The following is a 26604-nucleotide window of genomic DNA, read 5'->3' as shown; positions in this document are numbered from 1 at the left end:
ATGGCCTCAAGGAATGATGGGTTTTGCCTTCTGCACAGCCTGGGGAATGGGTAGTGTCACTGATAACAGTAGAGAGGATGCATGTGGAAGATGCAGGTTTTCTTTCTTACTTCTTAGAGGTCTGACTAGAGTTCCTCTCAGGATGCCCAGTCTCAGTATAGGCCACTCAGAGGCTTAAAGAGTGATTCAGTTCTTTGCCATGCATCCTAAAGTTGACCTGTGAACAGAAAATACATGTAGTGGTGGGTGAGATAAGTGCCTTTTTGCTTTGAGCTATGAAGCAGGTTGAAGTGCAGTATGTTTTCCTGTCCTTTTCATAGCCAGTGTGAATGGTTTGGATCCATTCCCTGGAGCTGTGTGCATTGTGGCTGTGGGAACGTTTTGCCCACCACTCTCTTGGAGGTGGCTTTCTTACAAATCTGCTTCCATTCCCTGGTGTGCTGTTCTCTGGGCAGGAAGATGGGAGGTCCAGATTGAGTATTGTTTTGCTTTCCACTTGTCTAATGAAAGGATGCATCACAATTGCCCCAAAGAATGATGTCTTGGTTGGGTATTCATGAAAACTTCTGATTTTGAAAATTGACTTGAAAAAATAAAGTGCTTTTATCCCTTTTACTCGTGTATAAAAAGTTTCTAACTTTAGTTTTATCAGATTAAGAACTTTAGGCCAGATAAGATTTCAGGTTAGTGTTTTTTTCCCTTTGCCAGTCTATGTAATGGGGAGAGAATTTCCCAAGGTTAAAAAACAAAACAAAACAAAAAAACCCAGCCTGTTTGGTGGCATGCAGTTATAATCCTAGCATTCTGGGAGGTTGAGACAGGAGGATTGCAAATTTTAGGGCAGCCTGGACACTTAATGACTTAGTGAGAACCTGTCTCAAAAACAGAAAATTCAGAAAGGACTGAGGTTGTAGCTCAGTGAGATGTCCCTGGGTTTAATCCCCAGTACTGGGGAAATTTTTTTTTTTCTAGTACAAGGACTAAGGCCGTATCACAAATGCAACTAGGTTACAAGACTAGTTTCAGCAAATGCTCTGTTCATCTAGACTAGAGGAACAGTGACTGAATCAATGTTGAGTTTATGTTTTAAGAATATCCATAAAATATACTGTGGCCTTAGTTTTTAATATTATGGAGATTTATGAATACAAAGAGGAATGGGGGAAAAATAACTAATAGGAGAAAAGTCATTCTTATTTTTTGGCATATAAAAACTTCACTAGAGAAACCTATTTTAGTTTTTCCTCATTGAACAACTAGCCTGATGTGTGGAGAGAATTGGAGAAGTTCTGCTGCTGTAACTTGGAAAACTGGTTTGTTAATGTCAAGTAAGAGTCAGGATGGTAAGGAGGTAGCCTGCTTTCTTCCAGTGATGGCTAGGTGTTCTCTACTCCTGCATAAACAAGGGGGCCACTATAGGCACTGTGAGGTCAAGCTTCCTCCAGTGGCTTCTCCATTAAGGCACTGGGTGGTAATAGGTGATTTTCATCAGTGTTCTGTGCTGAGGCATGGGTCTATGGTGCTCAGCCTGTGACTTTGGATTCTAAATCTGATCCTCTGCTGGGAGTACCGCTCAGTGGTAGGCACTGTGTAGGATATCCAAGGGTGTAATCCTCAGTACCACAATAAAAAAGAAAACCCAAACCAACTCTGTACATTTGATCATAACTACTTACCTAAATGAGTGGCTTGAATTCCCCAGACTCTGAGCAGTGACAGTATAGTTGAGACAGGTTTTATTTTTTTATTTTTTTGTCTTTTTCCAGTACTGGGAATCGAACTCACGACGTTGCGCTTGCCAGGCAGGCACTGTGCTGCTGAGCTAAATCCCCAGCCCCATGTGACAGTATAGTTGAAAAGGTAATGCGTAGGGCAAAAGTGGTGGCAATGAAGAAAATGTTATTTTTCAGATTCTATTATCACTGTATATTTGATGTATTTTTTTCCTTGTCTGGTAAAATTCTGTCTATTTATCTCATACTTCGGAGTCCAGAGTTGTATATACTTTCCTAGGTATCACTTTGGATCATTAAGTTTTTTTGAAATAATTTCACACATATAGAAATGTTGCTAGAATAGCCTCAAGAGCTCTTATACCTGCTTCACTCAGACTTCCCAGTTAACACTTCAATGCATTTGATTCATAAGCAGCCGGCTCTTTTCTTCATATATATTGTTTTGTCCTTTTCAGAACTTTTTCTTAAAAAAAACAGTACTAGGGATGAAACCCAAGCGTGGCACATGCTAGGAAAGCACTCGCACTGAGCTATATTCCCAGCTCTTTTTCAAAACCTTTGACACCAGGATGCAGATAAGTTGTTTCATCTCTAAACCTTCCAGTGTGCCCTTCTTTCACACAGGGACATGCTCCTCCATCTCAGTGTACACTCTCCACATCAGAAAATTAACATGGACTCAGTATTCAGACCCCATTTAAGTTTTGCTAACTGTCCTGCCATCCACTTTTCTTTGTCTAGGATCCTTCAGGAATACAAGTAGTGTTTAGTTGTTATGTATCTTCAGATTCCTCTATCTGGAACAATTTCTTAGCCTTTCCCTGGCATTTATGTCTTGGACATGTTTAAAGACCAGCCCTTGTGTTGTGCTGATCCTTAGCTCTGGTCTATAGGCTGTTTCCTCCTGACTACACCCAGGAGCAGACAGAGAAGTGCTGAGATGCCCACTGCCCGCAGGGGGCATGCCACTCTCACAGTTTCCTGAGATGTTAAGCTTGATTGCTAACCATGTGTGTCTTCTAGGTTTTGCCATTTTAAATTCACCATTTTCTTTTTCATATTTGACTAATCTTTTGTGGGAACGTGTTCTGAGATTTCACTGGTACCTGTGCAATCTTTCACTAGACCTAGCATCCATTAACAACTCCCACTGCCTCTGTGGTGGTTTTTCTACCCATCATCCTTTCTACATTTATTAGTTTATGTTCTGCCATAAAGGACAGCTTTCTTTTTCCTTTATGATATCAGTGTGGACTTAGGAATTTTTTCAGTGGATTGTAACTTTTATAATCTTATGATTTTAATGCATGTATAATCCTCAGTTTAGTCTGTGAGCCCTTGTTCAGGCTGGTTCTGGTGTCCTTTGGACACATCCCTACCTTTGAAGCATTCTTAATGGTTATATGCTACTTTATGCTACTTTCCACACAACAGAATAAGCCTTTTGTGAAGTATGAGCTTGGCATCCTTGGAGGAACTGCTGCCATCTCCACATTCTGTAAGTTACAGCTTTAGCTGCCAAGCTCTGTTTCTGTTCCCTCGGTAGCATGACCAGCCTCAGGAGCTGTTTCATCCAGAAAGGAACTTGTCAGCAAGCTGCCTCATGCCATCTAATTTTACATGGCTCTCGGTGTGTGCATGCATGAGAGAGAGAGCGAGAGAGACAGTGTGTGTATGAGTGTGTATATCTGCCTTTGGAGAGGCTGTTTCCCTCTTTCCTGGTATGAGGACTCTCTGCTTCTTAAAAACTGGTAGCAATCTTACCATGGCCACCAGATGGAATACCTTTAGGGATACTTCTGTCAGCTTGACTTTCAGCTTCCAACAAGAGCTTTGGCTACTTGAGTACATTTCAAGTTTCTGATTTTCAAATGGCATTCATGAAAGTACCTTGTACTACTTGGTTCTAAAGTTTTCTGAAGCCCAGACTATGTAAGCACATGGTTTCCTTAAATTGAGTTTTTTCTGTGTCAGTCAGAATTTTATAGGCTGGGGATGTAGCTTAGTGTTAGAGCACTTGCCTAGTTTGTGAAAGGCCCTGGGGTCAGTCCCTAGCACTGCAAGCAAAACAAAACAAAACACCCCAGAATTTTATAAATTTAGCTGAAGTTACATAATTTGTTTGGAAATGATAAATAAATGTTTTTTGTCTGGGATTTTTTTTCCTCTCAGCTCCTGGGATTTTTGTAGCTCCATACTTTGAAGCTTGTAGTAGAATTGATTTTAGTAGAAAGGCTATATAGTATTCCTTTCTTGTCTTAGAATTTGTCCTTTTCTCTATTTTTGGTACACTGTTAATATAAGAGGCTAGAGGATGGTGTAGCTTAGTGGTAGAGCACTTACCTAGCATGCACAAGGCTCTGGGTTCCATCCTCAGCACAACATGAAAAGCAAATAAACAAATGTAAACATTGAATACAAAATAAAACATCACTACTTGTTTGCAGGAATGTATCTTTGTGTCACTGGTTGCTTCAATTAATTATAAAATCCTTTATATTCATGCTTATAAGAGGACTTAAAGTGTCTTACATAAAAGCTCATATGTAGAGAAGATCAATATTAACAGTAAGATAAAAAACCAAAAAACCAAAGACAGTTACTAAAGGAGGGAAATCATTAGGTACTAGGAACTAGAATGGCAGTAGTTTCTGTGTTGAGACCTGAATTAATACTGAAGTCTTTGCCAACCCTCTGGATTTGTAGAGGGAAAGGTGTGATGTATTTCCTTACCCAACAAAATGGCACAACTCACAGTCTTAAAAGATGGCTAACAAGAGCAAGCCATAAGAGATTTATTTATAGTTTGTGGTGCTGAGGATTGAACGCAGGGCCTCACACATGCTAAGCAAATGAATGCTGTAGCACGGAGCCACATCCCCGGCCAATAACAAATTTACTCAATCATAATTTTTATGCACAGGCCTTCAGAAATGAAGACCCAAAGGTCCAGGGAAAACTTACTTTAATGCTTAGGTTCAGAGAACAGTCAGCCATATAGAAATGTGATTAGACAAAGGGTGTGATCTGATAGTAATATCGTTGCCTTTGATCATCTCATGAGTATTGGGATGGAAAACAGACAAGAAGCGAGGTTTATTGATTCAAGTCCATTGCTGTTACTGCAAAAGCAGTTTAAAGTATCTATCCTGACAGGTCACTAGTGACATAAATAGTTTATTAGCATTCCTTCTCTTGACCTTCTTTTATAGACTAAACATTACAGGTGGTACATACCTGTAATCCCAGCACTCGGGAGGCTGAGGCAGGAATATTGCCATGAGCTTGAGGCCAGCCTGGGCTACAAAGTAAGTTCAAGGCTTGGCTGAACTACATAGCAAGATCCTGCCTCAAAAAAAGAAAAAAAAAAAAAAAAAAAAAAAAAAAAAAAAAAAGAATAATCTTAACTTTAAATCCAGTGTGACATACACTGACTGATAAGAAGAGCATTAAGAATTTCTCTGAAAAGTACTTAAAGTTTCTTAGAATAGGGACTCTAGAGATCTTAGCTGGAATAATGGTAACAGTTTTAAAGGTATGCACCAGCTGTCTTCACAGCTTGGGGCAACTTTCAGAAGGTTTATCTGCTTTAAATGGCGGTCCTATAATTACTGAATTTTGTGTGTTTGGCCCAAGATTAAGAAACTTGTGGTAGGGACACTGCCTAATTACCTGGCACTAAATTACAGGGGCTGGGGATTTAGCTCAGCGGCACAGCGCCTGCCTGGCAAGCGCAAGGTTGTGAGTTTGGTTCCTGGTACCAGAAACACCCCCCCCCAAAGAAATTGTAGGTACAACTCTTGCACATACCTGTTTTCTACCTTTCACCTACTTAGGTGAAACCAAATTTTGATTGATAATTTAAGCTTCTGTTTCCTTATTTATAAATGAAGATAATAATAGACCTTGTCTGTTGAATTGTGAGCAGTTAAATAAGATGAAGCAGATAAAGAGATGAGTACATGCAAAGGGCTCAGTAGGTGTTATCTAGAACAAATAAACAAGACAGTGTGCTGTTCTTTTTCTCCTTCTAACTTGAAACTTTTATTTAGAAGTAGCTCCAGTCAAGATAATGTGTATTTAAGAACAACTACCAAGAAAAAAAAAAAAAGAAGAAAAAGAAAAGCCTTGGTTTGCACTTAAGACAATTGGATATGAATCTTCCTGCAGCCAGAGTTGGCAGGGTGAATGTGCGCCAGCTGAGGAGCCATGCTGTTACCTTCTGGCAGCTCATATGCAGATGCTGTTATATTAATTACCAAAGAAAGCCCTATTAACTCAGAAGTCCTTTAACTGTCAGGAAGGCAGCTGCTGCAGCTCTGTAACAGGTTTCCTTCCTCCCTCCTACTGCCAGTCTACAGCTTTTAATCTCTTCTTTGGAGACTGAAAAGACTGCACTCAGATCCCCTGGCTAGTTCAGTCAACTTTTTGATCTGCAGTAATCCTTGAGGGAGCCTGCATATTTAATTTCACATATACTTTAAAGTAAAATAAAAATAACCAGATCAACCTGCCATCTCCTTTATGTCTTTACTCTTTCAACAGTTTAAAAAATATAGTAACATAGAATTTAAGAGCTGAAAAGGATGTCAGATATGTACTGTCCAACTCTCTCAGTTTACAGATGAACAGTTCAAGGCCCAGAGAGAGCAAGCAGACTGCGAGGGTCACAAAGCTAGTCAGTGGCGAAGCCTGGGTTCAGAACATCTGTCCTCGCTCTAGTGCTGTTCCCACTCCCATGTTGTATGCCTCGTCACATTAGCTGTGTGCCCAGAGGAGCACGCTGGAAGACCAGCTTCTTTCAGTAGCATTTCTATCTGTGCCTTGGTTTAAATCTTATAGGCATGTTGGAGATTAATGAAAAAGCAAATGATTTGTGGGAGAAACAGAAGGCTTAGATAGTGGTGTTTGGAAAAACAGATAGCCAGGCATGGTAGCACATATCTGGAATCCCAGCTACTTGGGAGGCTCACATAGGAAGATCACAAGTTCAAGGCCAGCCTGGGCAACTTAGCAAGACTCTGCCCACCTCAAAATAAATAATAAATCAGTAAAAGGCTAGGAATGTATCTCAGTGTGAAGGCCCTGGGTTTAATCTTCAGTGCCACACACACAAAAAAAGGTTGGGGATGTAGCCCAGCGCCAGAACACTTGCCTAGCATCCGTAAGGCCCTGGCTTCAACCCCCAGCACCACAAAACAAAACAAACCAGAGATAGATAGCAGTGACAATTGTGGTGGATTGACAACTAGTGGTCAACTTACAACACTGAGTTGAACTGAATCAGCATGGTGCTGGGTGTGGGAGGCCCACTTGAGGACTGTTGCCAGCAGCATAAGAGGCAGAACTAGAGAGGAAGAAATTTTGAGGCTTTTGGGAGCTGGTAGAAGCTGTTGGGAAACTGTTAGGGAGCTGTTGGTTCTTTTGGAGGAGCTTGTCATGCTGACTTTCCTGATGAACTTGGCTATTCTCTTCATCAGAGGAGGTTGGGACCTCACTGTTGCTGAAGATGGCTGTGGTACTTTTTAGGGGAGCTCTGGTTCTTACTTTGAGCATCGCTTCCTGGCTCTGGAGGGGAAGATGGTGCACTGCTCAGTCTCCTGGAGAAGCTTATTGCATTGGCTTTCCCAGTGGAACTCGGATTTTCTCATGATTGGAGGAGCTTGGGACCTCACTGTTGCTGGGGATGGCTGGGGTACTTTTTGGGGGAGCTCTGGTTCTTATTTTGAGCATTGCTTCCTGGCTCCAGTTCAGATCCCTCAGCCTGCCAGCACAGATCCTTCATCCCCCTGGCACAGACTTTCTAGATTCTACCACTGACCTTTGGTCCTTTCCAGTGCAGATCCTTGAAACAGGCCTGTGTGAGACATTGTCATGGGCTCTAGGCCTCCAGTTGGACTTATGTGAGGCATTGTTATGGGCTTTAAGTCTTTAGCTGAACTCATGCAGGACATTATCGTGGGATCCAGGTCCTCAGCTGGGTTCTTTGGTCTTTACTGTGTGGACAGATTTCCTGCAGTCTTTGTATATGGTTCTTTGGGTGACTTATAAAATAATCTTATAAAATATGTGTCCTGTATTATATTATTTCCCACTGCAAAAACCCCAAACCACAACAACTATCTTGAGGAGCTTTCTTCAGGGCAGTAGGCTCCACAAGGAGCCTTTGGAGAGTGCTTGGAAACAGAACTGGGCTCAACATCAGCCTCCTTTCCTACCTCACTGGTCTTTATTGTTTGGACAGTAGCAGGTTTATTTGTGGTGACTGTTTTTGTAGGAGAAATAGAGCAGGGGAGGTAATAATTTGGGTCAGATGAATAATGGGGTGTGTCTGCTGTGGTTCAGGCTGTTACAGCATGTTTTACTGGCTTTCCTTCTCTGAAACAGTCTCGGAGGGGTGTGACCTCTCCTTCTGGTCCTGAAAAGTGGTGCAGTTGCTTTTCTTCTCTGTTACATGTACTCTTGTAGTAGCAGTAACAAAGCTCATTTAGCTTTGTCCCCCTTTTTTTAAAATTATGAAAGAACTTTTAGGAAAGGCAAGTGAAGGTTGTCAATGTGAATGGAGAATCTGGGGGGACTAAGAGAAGAGGAAAGCTAGGAGGAGTAGCTGAAAGTCTGGCTGGACTTCTTACTGCCCCAGCTGAGAGCAGGTGGTAGCATTCTGCAGGATGAGTGGAGGAGACCCCGCTTTTTGTCCATATCTTCTCTCCATGTTGTGCTAGTTCCCCTTAAACTATTCATCATCATACTATGCTTTTTGAAATACTTTATGGACTCACTTATAGCTTTCTGTAGACAATTCTCCACCATAAGTGGGTTCTTACACAGAACAAACAGATGTATAACTTTAAACATGTACTATGTGTCAGCCATTGTAGTGGGTGTTAAGGAACAGAGAGCAGTAGGGTGGTTCTTTGGGGTTTTAATGATTCTAAATAGATAATGAGAATGAACTGTGATAAGTCTATAATTGTGAACAAGGTACAAAGGATGGGTACTTGTTAAGTGGTCACATGGACTACTACTATGCACCTGTGATTTTAGATGGTAGGCTAGAGATTAGCCCATAGCTTGGTGTTTTACTTTTTGGGGGGTATTGGGGATTGAACCCAGGGCCTTCACACTGAGCTACATCCCTAGCACTTTATTTTTTCTTTAGGGATGGGGGTATTGCTAAGTTGCCCATGCTGGCCTCAAACTTGTGATCCTCCTGTTTAGCCTCCCGCAGTGCTAGGATTGATTATAGGCACGCACCACCACATGTGGCTTGGTGATATATACTTTTGTAGTTAGTAAAGAGAGAGTTAGGCACTCACTGAATACTCTATATTCACTTTTTTGAGGAAATTATTTCCTGGAAGATTCCCTTAGTTCAGTGTCTGATTTGCTTTTTTTTTTTTTTTTTTGTGGTACTGGGAGTTGAACTCACAACCTTGCACTTGCCAGGCAGGGGCTGTGCCTCTGAGCTAAATCCCCAGCCCTTTGATTTGCTAATGAATGTGTGCAGGCCAGGGTGGTGCACTTAAAGGCAGACATGAAAGCAAGGGGCTTACTGAAATGCAGAGAAGAAATATGGACCTCTTTAAACTCTTTTGCTGGTGCTGTTTGTGAAAGAGAAGGAAGCCTGAGGATTTGAGATAGTAGCAGGTACGTTCTGAAGTAGAGCCAGCTTTTAGTGAATCAGGCCTCTTGTTTCAATTATATGCGTAAAATAGTCAATATAAAAGTGGTTTCTTGTGGTTTATGGCATAGTGACTAAAGCAAATACTGTTTTAGTTAGTAGTACCCCCAAAACTTCAATCATGATATAGTGTTTGGTTTAGAGATTGGCCTTTCTAAATCTTAAATGGAGGTGACTCTGGTGCTGAAGAAATGGGAAAGGATTGAATTGAAGCTGAAGTTTCAGGACACCAGTTTCCAATTCTTTTCCTCACAGGAGGTTATCACGTTTTAGGACACTTTTTGTTCTTTCTTCAGTACTGTTTGAATCTGTTTGGGGAAGCTAACCAGTTAGATTTGTGGTGGTTGTCTTGAAAGGACAGTATTTTTTGAGATAGATCACATCTCTTTCTAGATTTCCCTGGATTTTATCCCAGCAGGAGTTAAAGACCTTTATCTTATTCTGGGACCTGTCATCCATAAGTGGAAGGAATGTGACTTGATTAGGAAGTATCAATCCTGATTGAGCACCTGATGCTTTAAGAAAGCAGAGAGATGAACTGAAAATACTCTAGGGCTCAGGAAATCTTGCACACTTTCATTTCAGTGTATGTATGCATGTACAGATCAGCTGAGGCATTTAGTTACAAAATATGTCATAAGTGAGGAGCATAAACTAAAACTGCGTATAGTAGAGACATTTAAAAGGGTCATATATGTTCACATTTTAGGTCTTCTGTCAGGAGGAGGTTTTAATTTTGACACATTCAGGTGTGGTTTTTCTTTGGACTCATGTCCTGATTACTGTCATTTTAATGTACTTGTGTTTGTGACAGAGTCCTTGTAACTCCGTAGGCCATCCTGCACTGGATGAAGGAGGGTGTGGGCAGGCAAGATCAGGTCACTGCCACCTTTCAGGGTAGAAATAACTTCTTGTTCCTTGGGGAGAACAGCTCTGTTTGATATTTGAGGAACTTTTTCTGACTGGGATGTTTTCCTAATGTCTTCTTTAACTGAGAGTTTCCTGGAAATGTTTCCTCTAGGACAGGGAAGAGAAGACTTTTAGAGCTTTCAGTAACAAACAGCCCGCTGTGGTACATGTGCCATAAGTTTGCCCCCTGTGCTTTAGGACCCTGACATCCTCATGGATTCTCTGTGTGAGTCCTTCTAACTCTTCCTCACTTTTTTCTCTCTACTCCTTTTCCCCCCACTCTCCCTTCTCCAACCAGGCCAGCTGAGCTGCATTTCCTTCCCACCTAAGGAAGAGACGTACCTCCAGCAGATTGTGGACTGCCTTCCCTGCATACTGATCCTCGGCCAGGATTGTAATGTCAAGTGCCAGCTGTTGAACCTGCTGCTGGGGGTGCAGGTGCTTCCTACCACCAGGCTGGGTACTGAAGACAGCTGTAAACTGCGGCGACTCCGCTTCACCTATGGGACTCAGACTCGGGTCAGCTTGGCGCTCCCTGGACAGTATGAACTAGTACATACACTGGCTGCTCACCAGGGCAACTGGGAGACCATCCCTGAGGAGGACTTGGAGGTCCAAGGGGACAGTAAGGATGCTGCTCATGTTTTAGCCGAGCTGGAGGTGACAGTGCAACATGCCCTCTTAAAGGTACCAATCTTGTACTCATATACCAATTGTATATGTATGTGCCAACTTTGCTTTTATTTTGACTTTATGAAAAAGTAGTTTGGTGATGTTTACTCTGAACTCTAGCAGCAGCTTCTGGAGTCAGAGGAACATAACCTCAAAAGTTGAAAAGAGATAATATCCCTTCCTCTGCTTACATGCTTCAAGGCCCTAAGTGATTTGCTTGTCTCCTCGCCTCTTAGTCTCCTGTTCTGAAAGAAAAAGAATATGTAACAATTACATCTTGACAAGCTTTTACAGACTAGTTGTCATCAACATAAAAACCCCTTTTCATTGCTTAGTAGGAAGATGTTGCTGGAATTGTCTCTAGCCATCCCTTTGTGAAAGAACAAGAAGACAGTGGATAATTAATGTTCTTATTAGAAGTGAGATCAAGTGAAAATTTGTGTGGCTTTTTCCTAGCACTAGGCATGCATTTACTGAGCTGGGCAGCACACTGTCTCACTGTGAAGAGCCATGTGTGGCCCGGCCATCTTGGTTTCTCTCTTGAAGTAAACTCCCAAAGAGAGCGCAGGAGCTGCAGCGTCTGCTCGGAGGGCATATTGTCTGTCTCATATGCTGCCTCCACGTAGGATGGAGTCCTCTGACTTTGGGGCTTCCTTGGCTACTGGATAGGTTTAGGCCACCTGACCAGACCAAATGGGAATCCACAAAGGATGCAACTGTGTCGGGTCAGGAGCAGGAAGGAATGAAAGAGTGGTCCTGCTCAGAATGGAAAGTTCATCACCATGGGCAGCCATGCCAGGAAGGAGGGGCTAGTTTGGAAGTGCTTGAGATTTACTTCTTCCCTGTCACCTCTTTTTCTGCCCCTCTCCTAAGAGTGTGGCCCCTCAGGCAGTGAATGGGTCCTTTGGTTGTGGCACGGTCCGTGAGACTCTAGAAGTAGAAACTGCCTTTTCATTTCTTTCCACAGCCCTTATTTCTTTCATCTTGACATGCTAGAGGGGCTATGCAATAAGCCCCCTTTTTCTCTCATCTGAGTTTTAGGGCTAGGTTTTCTCTGTGTTGAGACTGAGAACTTAGACTTTGAGCTCCAAGACAGTGTGAGAATTCTTGGGAAACTCTAGCAGTAATTCTTGTTTGTTGACCGAGGCCTGGTTAGTTGACCCATGAACTCTTTCACAATGTGTCAGTATTTGACTCACATACCATCTCTCTGTACTACTGCTGCACTTTAGTTCATGGTTCCAGTTGCTTAGTTTTCAGAAGTTTTTAGATTTTATTTCACTGCCACTTGCCACAGCATGGATTGACCTGGGGGATATTATGTTAAGTGAAATTATCCAGACAGAGAAAGAAAAGTACAAAAAATACTGTATGGTCTCACTAATATGTGAGATCTTAAAAAAAGAAAGAACGAAAACAGGGAAGAAGGTGGAGGTTGGGAGGAAGAAATGGGGAGATGGAGGTTAAAGGATACAAAGTATTTAGATCGCAACAAACCTAGAAATCTAAAGTTCAAGGTGTGGTCTATAGTAAATCAAATTGTGAATAAAATTGTGTTAGGCAGTTTTGTTAAATGACTAGATTTTAGCTTTTCTTATCACAGAAAAACTGAGATGATAGATGTGCTGATTAGCTTCTCTATAGTAACCATTTTATTATCTGTATGTATCCCATCACATACTGTAAACTTCAACTATTCGCAATAAAATTTCCTAAAAAAGTATAAAAGAAAGATATATACATACCTACCACATAGATATGCATATACATCTATAATAAGTTTCATGAAGCAACTTTTACTTGATGCAGTGCACACTGAAATTTTCTTTTTGACTTAATTTTTTAAAAACTGATGGCAGCAACCCACTAAATTGGTGCTGTGACCTGATCACTGTGACCTGATCACTGTGACCTGCTGCTTAAAAAAAACTATCAAGTAGCTGAAATGTCTGCTACGAGCTAGATGGTGATTTTTCCTATTACAATCATGGAAAGAACAAAGCCATCTGTAGCAAATTACCTGATTGATTTCTCAGTGTCCCTTTATTTATTGGTTTAAATTCCTTTCCCTCCTTTCCTCCTTCCTTTCTCTTTTTTCCTTCTCTCTCTATCCCCTCCCTTGCCTTGTTTACCTCCCTCCTTCCTTCCCTCCCTCCCTCTCTCTCTCCCTCTTCTCCTTGCCTTCATTTTTACTTGCCTACTGCCTCCCTCCCTTTCTTTGGTGGTGCTGGGGATCTAATCCAGGACTTCATGTACCCTGCCACTGAACTACACCCAAACCCTATATGGCTTAAATTGCATGTTTGCTTGCTTTCTCTCACATGCAAACTTTTTGTTTTGTTTTTGTGGTACTGGGATTTGAATGCAGGTGCTTTGCACTGAGCAATATCCCTGACCCTTTTTTATTTTTTATTTTGAGACAAGGTCATATTAAGTCACTAATTTGCACAGCTGGTCTCAAACTTGCAATCAGCCTCCCAGAATGCTGGTGTTACATGTGTATGCCACCATGCCTTTACTCCTTTAAATTTCTAATGCTCATTTATTTTTGTTCTGTAAGTGGGAGTGATACAAGAAAGTGACAGCAAGGAAAGGCCAAGCTGTTCCCCAAGTGCATATCTGTACACATCTTACTACTAAGAGCTCCTGGGCCTGCTCTGAATATGTGTGTGTGTGCTAAGAATGCAGATTTGCTGTCACAATTTAGGAGACCAGTCACTTGTGATATTGAATCAGCTTTTTCTTGGTACAGTTCTAATAAGGATTCTTGCTCTTCTTGAGGAATTCTCTAGCCTCTCATGTTGTTTCATGTGGTTGGTGAGGCTTCCTTTGCCAGTGCTTCTCCGGATCTGCTTTATACTTTAGCAGTTTTGATGTAGAAATGGTAACAGACCCTACTGGTCTAAGTTTAGAACCCCTTGATGCTAAGCCACAGAGGGCCTTGCCACCTTCATGGGATTCAGGTCCTTTTGCTACATTTGGTCTCTTGTCTGTGAAGCAGATCAGAGATGCTCAGCTCACTCCAGGGAGCAGTGCACAGCTACCTGGAAGACTGTTTATGCCAGGGAGAAAAATCTTTTTATTTAACTTCAGTTATATTTAGGACCAGTGAGTTCATGCTAAATAGCCCTTCTGTTTGGTCTATAGAGTGGGTGGCAAAGAAAGGAAACCTTTGGCTAAAGGAAACAAAGATTGAATTAGGGGAAATAGGATGTTCATTTTGAACTGTCAAATTATCAAAGCAGAATTTTCCCCTGCCCTCTTATACAATGGTTATTCTTCTAAAGCGTTACTTTAAAGTCCTCATAAATTAGCTGTTTTCAGTTTGTTCCAGAACAGGCCAATGCATAGGCCAGCTTTTTAGTTGTGGATCCCTTGAGATTCTCAATTATTAATTGAGTAAAAAAGGAACACTGTCAAGCTATTTGTACCTGAAATTCATTTAGTGTTAAAACACAGTATTTTTCCAATTGGCAGCATGGTTCACCATTCCCCATATTCACTAGCTCTGTCTTGGTGTAGGGAAATGTACTTCACCTTCACTCCTCTTCTTAGACATACATCTGCCACCTCTTCTGTATTTCTTCTTACAGATCTCATGGAATTATTGTCCACCCGACAGTTGCTCAGTCTGCAGACAGAGAGAGACAGACAGAGAGAGAGAGAGAGAGAGAGAGAGAGAGAGAGAGAGAGAAAGACAGAGACAGAGACAGAGAGAGAGAGAGAGAGAGAGAGAAAGAGACAGACAGAGAGAGAGAGATTCCTGTGAGCATCCATAAGAGAAGGAATAAAAAGCAGCAGCGGTGATTACACTTGCTAAGCTTGAGATGGGGCTCCTGGAGCCTCATAGTGCTGTTTCATTTACTGTGACAGTTGTGCAGCTTCAGTTGTTTTGCTCTTATCCATAGATCATTTATCCCAGCAGGTGTTTTCTGGCCATTTGGACAGATACGCATGTCCTCTGGCAGCCAAAGTGCCACAGAACTGACATGGGTTATTGGTTTATGGTGCTATCTGGTGGGGTATATTTCAGGAAACTGAGGGAGGTTAATATTTCCAGACAAGGTCAATGACTTGCAAACAAATGTATTTTAAAACTCCATAGTAATGAAGCTTTCTCTTTATAACCCTCAATTAATAGCAGAACTTGGTGTGATGGTATACACCTATAATATCAACTACTTGAGAGGCTGAGGCTGGAGGATCACAAATTTGAGGCCAGCCCGGGCAACTTAGCAAGATCCTGTGTAAGGAAGAAAAGGAGGAAGGAAGGAGGGTAAAGGGTAGGTAAGGGGGGGAAGGAGGGAGGTTTCTTACTCTGTCACCCATCCAATTCCACCCCGGAAGTCCTTTTATCCAACTTAAATCCTTCCTGTTCCATCCAGCTAACTTATAGTTATTATTTTGTCTTATCAGAGTCAATATTGTTTATAATTCCTTATGACACTTTTGTAATAAGATGAAAGAAGGAAGGTATTATAAGAAGTAATACAGATGTCTTATGTACATGTACCAGTTCCCCACAATGAATGTAACCATTATGTATTGCAAACATGTACTAATAAAAATTTTTTAAAAATACAGAAGTATATAAAAGCTAAAAGGTAAAATCTTTCCTTCTTTCTCTTTTCTATTCTACTTCTCTTCTCTTTTTTTTTTTTTTTTTATCTCTGTCTCCATGAATCTAGTAAGTGGTAAGGGAATAAAGCTTCAGATTCAAACTTTTATTTGCACTTGTGAAAACCTTGGTGTTTGACTCTCCTTAAAGTAAGATGACTCTCCCTAAGGAGAGGCTTTTTCAGCACATTTTGGTCATCTTGTCTGTTACTTTACTAATTGCAGTCTGAGGGGCTGGGGATATAGCTCAGTGGCATAAGCGCCTGCCTGGCAAGCGCAAGGTCGAGAGTTCAATCCCTGGTACCACAAAGAAAAAAAAAAAAAAGAAAGAGAAAACCAATTACAGTCTGAGATATGGAGATCATAGTTTAGATCCTTAAAGGCTTTGGGTTTTTGTGGTTGTAAATATATTTCTACTTTTACCATGATGGTCTCGTATTTTCTGTGGTAAGTTTAGGACTGTTTGTAATTATTTTTTTCCAGGTCTTATGTCTGGCCTCTGAGTTACCACATGATGTTTTTACTAGGTAAAGAGATGAGCTTGTACCCACTGTGTGTTGACTGCTAGAGTAAAGTTCTGGATTGGCTTCACATTAATCCCAAGTTTTTCACTTTATTTTATTTTATGTTATTTGCAGCACTTGGGATCAAATCCAGGGTCTTGTGGAGTTCATCCCACTTTCTTATAATGCATTTTATAGCCTAGAAACTCATTCAGTTGCAGTCCCCCTTGGAAAATGTTTGTGTTCAGGAGAGTCAAGGTATTGTATTTTCTACAACATAACAAGGGTAGAGAGGTGTTTTCAGTAACATGTAACATATTTAAGGGGGAGTTCAGGAAATTATGTATAAAAACACAACAGAGCCAATCCTGTTGAAAAACAAACAGGAAAAACTTGTCAAGTGCCCTGTGAAAGTGGAATGAAAGAGAATTGGAAGTAAAGATGATTGGGATATGAGGACTATGACTGAGCTCAAGGGCATGAAAGTTGCTGAGCAATTAGTTAGGTATGCACTTCTTTTCTGTGTGACGTCAATCTGAGGCTGTAGACTGGTGGAGAAAACAAAGATATCTGTTACCTTTCAAGTTTAGCCTGAGTGCATAACTGTTTTTTGTCTGAATCATCAGTTAATATAATCACCCTTCACCATAACTGAGCTTTAATAATATGCTGTGAGCTATAGAGTAAGGAGTCCTTACCTATAGGAGCTGATATTCTTAGGAAACCATCAGCCTTCTTCAGTGCTGATTGCCTTTTGCGATTTAAAATAGTGTCATTTATATAAAACACAAAACTAAATTTGTGTTATTCTGGTGTTTGGAGAGTAGCCAGCACCCTTCTGTTGCATTCACTTAATCCTACCAGGAAAATCCTAACAGATCAACTTCTGTAAATTCCATGGATTTGTACAGAATACATTTTTTAAGAATCTTGTGCAGAATCCATTCTATAAGAGAAATCTCTGTAGGAATTTGTGTGGTTCACAGTGGAAATTGAGAGATATTCTTATACTCTGAGGTTTTTTTTTTCCTTGATTGAGTTAGGACCAAAATGTGTACTGCTCATTCTTGGAGTAGAGGCAAACAGCAATTTCAGATAAATGTGTGGGATACCATGTGTGGAATGTGGGTTGAAAGAGAAATTTTTACGTATGATTAAATGTGGTTATGAGCAAGTAGGGAAGGTATCACCTCCTCATTAATTCACTCTATTTATGCTTACTGCATTGGGTTCTGGGAAGAAGTATAGATTTCCGTGTAACAGAGTCAGGTTAGATTTTGGTCTCAGGTAGTCATTGTGGATTCCTGGCCATGGTTCATTCTCTTTGTACTCATTTTTTTACTCCTTGTCTCTAGGAGACAGTGCTGGCTTCCCTTTTTGTTTATAACCATCACCCGAGTCTCGTGAGTATTGCAGAGTTGCAAGTCACATTCCGGTCTCATTTGTACTGCTGGGGGGTCTTAGCCTGCAGCTCTTTGCCTGTCTTCTGACAGTCATGATACAGCAGTGAGACCAACTGCATAAGTGAGTTAACCAAGAGGGAGAAAAGAGAACACAATGCCTATTTTCTATCCATTTTTGTTCAGTACAAGATATATTTAGGAGTAGACAGCTTCTTCTAGTAGCCAATATATTAGGCCATACTCTATGAGTAGAAAGCCCTGAATCTACTTTTTGTGAAAAATGAACTTGCACCTATGAGCAAATAAAGTCAACCATTTCTTAAAAGAGGTATTTGTTCTATAAGTGGACTTAGTGGCTTGGCACACACAAATGGTCCTTTGAAGAAAACCTCAAAATTTATTATAGAGTTAAAAAACACTACATCAATAAATAAGGAAACAAAATTCTTCTGAAAAATTTAAAATAATACTTTGATTTTGAATATTTAGGCCTTAATCCCACAATAGTTTGATTGACTGATTGATTTATATCTTTTTGAGATGTATAAATGTAGGGGAGTTTTGGAATATGAAAATTTTTCTGGGGGGCTGGGGATTTAGCTCAGCGGCGCAGCACCTGCCTGGCAAACACAAGGTCGTGAGTTTGATTCCTAGTACCGGAAAAAAAAAAAAATTTTTTTTCTGGCTACATGAGGTGGTGCATACCTATAATCCCTTACTAGGGGAGACTGAGGCAGAAGGCTTGCAAATTTAAGGCCAGTTTGGGCTACATAGCTAGTTCAAGGATGGCCTAGGCTACATAGTGAAACCCTGTCTCAAAAAACAAAACAACAAAAAATTTCTACCTGTAATTCTCTACTATTTTCATTTTTGGGGATCCCTTTTAGTCTTTATCTAATTAGAGTATTAGATGTGATTATTTATGCAATTTTATGTTTCATTCTAACCCTTAAAATTTCTTACCAACTTTTTAAAAAGCCTCTCTGAAGTTGTTCACACCTTAGCATGTGTGACCCAGGGCTTTGAAAGAGGTTATTGTGAACAGCAAGATGAATGTAGTTTTTTTTTAACCAGTACACATTTTATGGAATTTGAGGCACAGATGAAACAGCAAATTCCTCTTGGCCTGGGCTTTGGTGAGGAGAAGGTAGATTTATGCAGGTTTTGCTCAAATTACAAATAAGGGGATAATAAAAGTGGTTTAGCTTTTGGGAGTTCAAAGTGGCCAGCCAAAGGAACATCATGTGATTTACCTGCAAATAAAGCTTAGTTCTTTGAGGGAAAGGTGAGACCTTTGTGCTTTGCTGGGAAGGGAAAAGATAAAGAAGAATACAAAAAACAATACACCTACAAGTGTATCAATGGAAAACACGTGCTAGATGTAATAGGCAGGCATTTCCCAGTCTTTTTCTATGAAAAGAAGAATATCAAAAAGGAAAAGGTTTCAGGATTTTATTTTTTTAAACCTTTCATCAAAAATACCTGGTGCATAAATAATGTAAGGATTGAAAGTAGATATTAGTCTGAAAGAAAATAAAGAAAATTATGTATCTTCTAGATTTTAAATAAACTGTACTGAGTTCTTCCATAACTCTGAGGCACACTCGAGTGCTGTGGAGGGTTTGGGTTTGCGGACCTCTGGAGACGTTAAGAGTTTTGTGTGCCCACACTAAGTGATACAGGCCCAAGTCCCCGGTCCCCTTTACATGGACAGTTTCAGAAATATGAGGAGCAGCCTCTGTAGGGAATAGAAATATGTGCTTTTAAGTGCTTTGCAACTCCTCTGGAAAGACATAGAAAACAAAAGCAGAAACTATAGGTGAGGAAATGGACCTGTGGAAAGTTTGTTCCTAAACCAAAGGTCATTCTGGAAACTTTAGGAACTTGAGAATAATAGACAAGATTGGGTTCTGTCACATGTAATATGGATCATTGCAGAAAGAAGCTTTATTTGGCAGAGGTAAATTTTTCTTCCCTCATTTGAAAGGAGTCTACAGCTAGGGAGTTGAGAACTGGTGTGGCAGCTCAGTAGTTGGCATGGACCTTCGCTCCTTCTCCTTTAGTGGTGGCCCCACCATCAGCTTTGTAAGACAGTGCTCTTGTAGCTGTGACATCCGTGATCCAGGCGGGAAGACGGGGCTGGGTCAAAGGGCATACTTCCTGCTAGAACCCCTGCCCCCACCCCATTCCAGAAAGCTCTTCTAGAAGACCCACCCAGTCTGTACAGAGCATTGCTTTTCCAAAAATATGGAGGCTAAATATTGGGTAGGCAAACCTTAGCTTCTGCCATACCAAGTGATCATATTCCTAAGGGTGTTACCAAGACTTAGATGTCTACACTTTGGGATACCTGCAAAATTCCAGAGTAGGACAGTAGTTATGTTTGGTAAACTTGGTTTTTAGTTTGCTGATAATTGGTTGGTTCAACACTATTGAGGATGTATGTGCTAGGCACTGGGATTATAACAGTAAGTCAAGCATGGTCCCTCCACTCACAGGATTTATAGGCTAATTGGAAACAAAATGGATTTTAATTTTTTTTTTCAGTACCAGGAATCAAACTCACAACCTTACACTTGCCAGGCAGGCACTGTGCTGCTGAGCTATATCCCTGGCTCCACAAAATGGGTTTTAAATAAGTAAATTTTAAATATGTTGAGTAATAATAAAGGGAAATAAAGAGTGCTTGGGATTATGTGACAGGAGACTCTGAGTAATAAGACCTACACATTGAGGTTTAAAGGATGCTTGGGAATCAGGTCAGAAAGTTGGGGATGGGGGCATAGGAGGAGGAGGGCGTAAGGGGAAGGCATATTCCAGGCAGACTGATTTCATATTATTTCCCTTTTCTTCATTATTTTTCTTACTTCTTCATCAGAAGAAATAAGTGAGAATTTCCAAGCAACAATGACAGTCAGGGACTAACTGTTCTTTTCATCTGAAATGGCTAAAGGGACTACATCCTTTCTACTTGTTTTTTACTCTCTTTCGATGAGTGCCTGCCTCCATAGGCTGCACAAGGAGTGTTAGTAACCAAGGCAGGAGGTGGATGGATGATTAAGCACACTGAAGTCCATTGATCCAGCATAGATCTGGATTTTGGTCTCAGTGTAGGATTTTGGGATGGCAAAGATTGGTTCTGACCATGAGGTGCTGATATGATCCCATTCTCCCTCCAGGAAGTGGACATTGTGGTGGCACCATGCCAAGGTATCCGGCCTGCAGTAGATGTTCTGGGTGACTTGGTGAATGATTTCTTGCCTGTGATAACCTATGCACTCCACAAAGATGAACTGTCTGAGAGGGATGAGCAGGAGCTTCAGGAAATCCGAAAGTATTTCTCCTTCCCCATATTCTTTTTCAAAGTGCCGAAGATGGAGATAATAGACTCCACTACCAGAACAGAGAATGAAAGATCACCTTTGTATCACCAGCTAATTGACCTGGGCTATCTGAGTGGCTCTCACTGGAACTGTGGAACTCCTGGCCAGGACATCAAAGCTCAGAGCATGTTGGTGGAACAGAGTGAGAGGCTGAAACACTTGAGCACTTTTTCTCACCAGCTATTGCAGGCTCGTCTGGTGGATGCGGCCACGGCCCTGAACCTGGTGCACTGCCACTGCCTTGACATATTCATTAACCAGGCCTTTGATATGCAGCGGGACCTGCAGATTACTCCCAAACGGCTGGAATATACACGGAAAAAAGAGAATGAGCTGTATGAATCACTGATGAACATTGCTAACCGAAAGCAGGAGGAAATGAAGGATATGATTGTTGAGACTCTTAATACCATGAAGGAAGAACTCCTGGAAGATGCTACCAACATGGAGTTTAAAGGTAGGTCCTGGAGAGTTTAATGGGGCACTGTGATTTTTGGAGCCTCCAACTCTATTCTAACTGGAAATTGGTTACATTGATTCTTAAGGGTACAGTAGGAGCCAACCTTAAGTCATTTAGCCAAGGCAGCCTGTCTTGCTCTCAGTGGCTTTCCTGGAAGATTCCACTGTCATTCCTTATTGAGAGTAACTTTTGGTAAATTCATCCTAATAACGCTAATCTCCATTTTCTTTCTGTATTCCTGGACACCAGTGGAGCTGGGGAAGAGCTGCTTGAAGAGTTTTACTATGTCATGCTTTAACCTTTGCTCTGTCAGCATGGCCCAGGTGCCCTTATCATTTATGTATTGAGCAGTACTAGGCAAACCCAGCGCCTCACACATGCTGGGCAAGCAGTGTACTACTGAGCTACCCTCATCTCCATCTTTTTATTTTCAGGGTCTCATTTTCTTCTCAGAATGCTCCTGAAATTCAACTCAGGAGCATTCCCCAAAGTGTAGTGTCTTAGTTCTGGCAGTTCTGTGCTTCACAAATGGCTATTCAACGCATTTGGGCAAAAAACGATCAGTCAGGTCTTTTGGTGTCTGAGGCTTAGGTGTTGCTGACTTTGTATGCTATCTAAACCTCCATGCATGGACATAACTATACTACCTGTTAATTAAAATGGCACAGTTTGCAAGTTGCTCTTTAGATTTGCAGTCATGGGCATACATCCAAATCACCTGGGAGGCCTCCTGAAAATACTAGTGCTCAAGACCACTAAAGACTTAATCAGGCTTTCTGACACAGGACCTAACTAACATCAGTGTTTTTCAGAATCCTCCGTAGGTGGGTTTCACTTATTTTCATTTTTTAGATGATGAAACTAAGGCTTAAAAGGGTTAAGTAATTTGCCCAAGGCCCCACAGCTAGTAAGTGGTACAGGCAGGATTAATCTAGACATGCTGATTCCTTAACTCGTACTTTTAATTTCCATGTTTTACTGTCCCCCTCAGCCTCCATACTAGTAATTGCACCCAGGAACTTCTCACTGAGCTTCATCCCAGCCCTTTTTATTTATTTAAGTTATTTATTTATTTATTTATTTATTTATTTATTTATTTTTGGTCTTTTTCTAAACAGGGTCTTGCTATGCAGTTCAGGCTGGCCTTGAGCTCACTTTGTAGCCCAGGCTGGCCTCGAACTTGCAACGATCTTCCTGCCTCAGCCTCCCGAGTGCTGGATTACAGGTGTGCACAATCACACCCGGCCACCCTTTTTAAAGAAAAAAAATTTTTAAATAATTTTGAGACAGGGTCTTGCTGAATTGCTAAACTGCTCAGACAGGGCTCAAACTTGGCTGTCTTGCCTCAGCCTCCCACAGTGTGGGATTACAGATGTGCACCAAGCCGAGCTTTTACTACTTCTTAACCTGTTCCCAGTTACTGATGCTACTTCTTCTGGTACCCAGTTTCAAAACCTTCACATATCTTTAACTGTCTTCTTTCCTGCGTCCCCATGCCTAATCAGTTGCCAAGAACTGTTGAGTCTTCTTGCATATAGTAATTTATATTCACTTGTGCTTTTCCATCCCATCTTCTTTAATTGAACTTCTGTTACCTAATCAATCCCCCTGACTTCTCTTCTTTTTGGACTGTATTGGCTTCCTGTTGCTACAGATAAGATTAAACTCCTCAGCCTAAGATCCAAAATCTTCCAAAGCCTACCCCTTACCAACTTGGCCAGCCTTATTTCTTTGTTTTTTTAGTTTTTTTTTTTTTTTTTTGGTTTTTTCTCTGGTACCGGGAACCGAACTTACGACCTTGCGCTTGCCAGGCAGGCGCTTTTGCCGCTGAGCTAAATCCCCAGCCCCCAGCCTTATTTCTTATTATGCACCTTCCTATAATTTTTATTTGGGTTAGTTTTAAATTCTTGCTGTCTTCCATACACTCCCTTTACCTTTTCTTTCTTTCTTTCTTTCTTTTTTTTGGTACTGGGAATCGAGTGCTGTGTCACTGAGCTGTATCCCTGGCCCTCGCTTTACCTTTTCTTTGCTCATTCCCTGCCTTAAGCTTGAAAGTCTTTTATTTTTGAATCTCCAAATCCTGTCTACCTATCCTTCAAGGCCTCTCCAAAAGCCATCTTTTGCAGTCATCTTTTTTAGCTATTAACAGTTACACTTATGTAAACTACAGCATTATCTATATCAGGCAAACACAGACTCTGTGTGTGTGTGTGTGTGTGTGTGTGTGTGTGTGTGTGTTGTGCACGGCTGGGGATCAAACGCAGTGCTTCATGTATGCTAGGCAAGTGCTATAACACTGAGCTTCAACAATGACAGCTCCTGGGCCATGCTGACCGACTCTTGAATGCAGTATATCTTGGGGAATGAATAAGCTGGGAATACCAGCTATCTAGTTATGTCATATTTATAAATACGAAGGAAATGTAGTTGACTTTAGCAAAGATAAGATGCTTGAAAATCTTTCTAAAAATGAACAAGATATGCCTTTGGTAAATTCCCATTGTAGGGAAGAGTGGCTAAGAAACACTTGCAGTGAAATTCAAGGAAATCCTCTAATATTTGGGTAAGGACATTGGAGCAGTAATGCTGGCATCACACATGATGAAGGGAAGTCAGGGCAGCTAGGCAGGGCAGACAAGGAAATATTCGTCTGTATCATATCAGGCATACCATTTGGTGCCTGGGATAAGGCAATTAGCTAAAGAGACATGAGGGTACTTGGGAACAAGTAGACCAAGTGTGTGATTGCCACCTATATTGTGGATTTGTGGATCTACTTACCTAGGTGTCTAAGATACAGCTTGCATGCCTGGGTCTACCTTGTTCAGAATCTATTCTGAGCACTCTTAAGGCAATGATAAGTTGAAGAGAGCTACCACATTTCCTTTGAAGTCAGATTTTTATTACTGTTATTTATCTTTAAATAAAGATGAATGCATATACCCTGGGTAAATGATAAACATGCTTTGTAAGATATTGATTTTTTAAAAAAATAATAAAACATGCATACATAGTACTTAATTCAAAGGTACAAAGACCCCCTCCCCTGCCGTCTAGTTTTTATGTTATTTTACATCCTGTTTTTTCACTTTTTGAATATATATCTTAAGAGTGTTTTCCAAAAAGGTGCATACAAGTCTGTTTTCTTCCAATGGTCATACCTTAATTAATATATTTAACTATTCTCTTATTCATGGACATTTAGGTGTTTTTTTTCTTTTTGTGATTACAAAGTGTATATATTGATCATCATTGTAGATGCATGTTTGAGATTTGTAAGGATATATTTCTAGAAAGAGAGTTTCTAGAAGCAGATAGTTCAAAGGGTGTGTAAATTTTTCATTGTTGGTCGAAAATTTTGATAGATAACTGCCAGTTTTCCTCTGAAGAGATGGTATCAATTTAAGTTTCCACCAGTGAACTTGAGAGTGCCTTGGTAGGGGTGATCATTTTTGACTTAAATGCTTCTGTCTTTGTTACTTTTCTCTTGTTGCTGAGACAAAATACCCAATGCCCACAATTAAGGGAGGGAAGGTTTACTTGGCTCACAATTTGTGGAGGTTTTAGTCCATAATCAGCTGGCTCCAAGGCAGGGTGGCATGGCACAGAGGCAACACTTCAAGGCAGCAGAAGACAGCAAAAGCAACAAGAGCAAAAAAGGAGGAATAAACCTCTTTTCTTCCTTTATATTATATGCAGACTGTCTGCCCTCTGATGGGTGTAACATTCACACCATCTCCATGCCCTCCTCTTGCACACTCTTAGGATGTTTACAAAGTGAGGACCCTGGCTCCCTGCTGAGTCAGTCAAACTTCTAAACTTCTCAAATTGACACAGTGAACAACATCCTAGAGCAGTAAGGGCATGTCCTCTATACCCTAGGATGTAGAACTGCTGAGTTACTTAGTTAAGCTTCTAGACTTCTCAAGTTGACACAATGTATCAACCATTATAGCTTCTGTCAGGTTTATAAGTAGACCTTTTTTTTTTTTTAAATTTTTTAAATTCTGAGAGGTAGTGGCATGGTAGGGCCAACAAATGAGTTTTGTTTTTTATTTATCTAGTAATTGATAAATTCCTAACTCTTGGATTCTTCTCATTAATATGGTAGACAGTGTGATAGTTGACAAACTTTAGAATCAGTGAGCTTTGGGTTCAAATGCTAGCTGTATTACTTCCTGACTACATATTTCCTTCCCAGTACTCACTTTATTTTGTTTCTGAGACTGTTTCCTGATCTATAAAGTATAACCAGTAACATACCTGGCAAAGTTACTGTGAAGATAAAATTAGTTACATATGTGAAATGTTTATTACATGCGCCTTTCAAATAGTTTACATTCAATTAATGTTTTCCTCCCTTCCATAAATATGATGTAAAGCTAACAAAATCAACATCTCATTTTAGACTATAATTGTTTCTCTTAGGATCTTACCTGCCACAAGTAGTTGTGTTTGTGGAGACAGGTTTTCACTTTGTAGTCCAGGCTGGCTTTGAACCCACTATGTAGCCGAGACTGCCCTTGAACTTGTAATCCTCCTGTCTCAGCCTCCCAAGTGCTGGGATTACAAGGGTGCAACACTACTCCCAGCTTGCCACAAGTAGTTGAACATTACCTGGTCTGTGGTCCTGCTGAGGGTCAGAGTTCATCAACCACCCATGTCTTTTTGTAACCATCCTCATGGCAGTTCATTGGCTGTGTCTCAGGAGATGCCTGCCCTTTTCCTTCACAACCAGCCAGCTCATTTCTCTGCCTCCACAGATGTCATTATCCCCCAGAATGGAGAACCAGTAGGCACCAGAGAGATCAAATGCTGCATCCGACAGATCCAGGAACTCATTATCTCCCGGCTTAATCAGGCAGTGGCTAACAAGCTGATCAGCTCAGTGGATTACTTACGTGAGAGCTTTGTTGGAACCTTGGAGCGGTGTCTGCAGAGCCTGGAGAAGTCTCAGGATGTCTCAGTTCACATCACCAGTAATTATCTCAAACAGGTATGCAAAGAATAGTTGCTAAGATACCTTGTCACAGATAGCAGTGGAACAGTTCATGCACAATCCCCACTTCAAATTAGCCAACATACTTCCCTTTTAACTTTTTGCCTGTCCAGTCTGAATTTTATTTATTCCTATCAAATGACCACTGCCTGTGGAAGGTGTTGGTGAGCTATAAAATGTGACAGTTGAGGAACAAAGAAGTGAAAAAGGCCTAATTAGTCATAAAATAGATGATCAACTT

The 26604-nt window shown here is 40.9% G+C and overlaps 1 protein-coding gene across 1 annotated transcript in view; it reads left to right on the top strand.

Annotated features, from left to right (window-relative positions):
* The window catches only part of Dstyk (dual serine/threonine and tyrosine protein kinase), a 48462-nt gene that overhangs the window by 7780 nt on the left and 14078 nt on the right, over window positions 1-26604 (top strand). Inside the window, exons 2-4 of the mRNA XM_005375347.1 lie at window positions 10625-11013; window positions 20701-21361; window positions 26128-26360. Coding sequence (XP_005375404.1) covers window positions 10625-11013; window positions 20701-21361; window positions 26128-26360 — 1283 coding nt within the window. The remainder of the gene's footprint in view (window positions 1-10624; window positions 11014-20700; window positions 21362-26127; window positions 26361-26604) is intronic.

This window comes from Chinchilla lanigera, unplaced genomic scaffold (assembly GCF_000276665.1).
Source record: "Chinchilla lanigera isolate Chin_1 unplaced genomic scaffold, ChiLan1.0 scaffold00005, whole genome shotgun sequence".
Taxonomy (NCBI): domain Eukaryota; kingdom Metazoa; phylum Chordata; class Mammalia; order Rodentia; family Chinchillidae; genus Chinchilla; species Chinchilla lanigera.
This window is presented reverse-complemented; position numbering and strand designations above follow the sequence as displayed.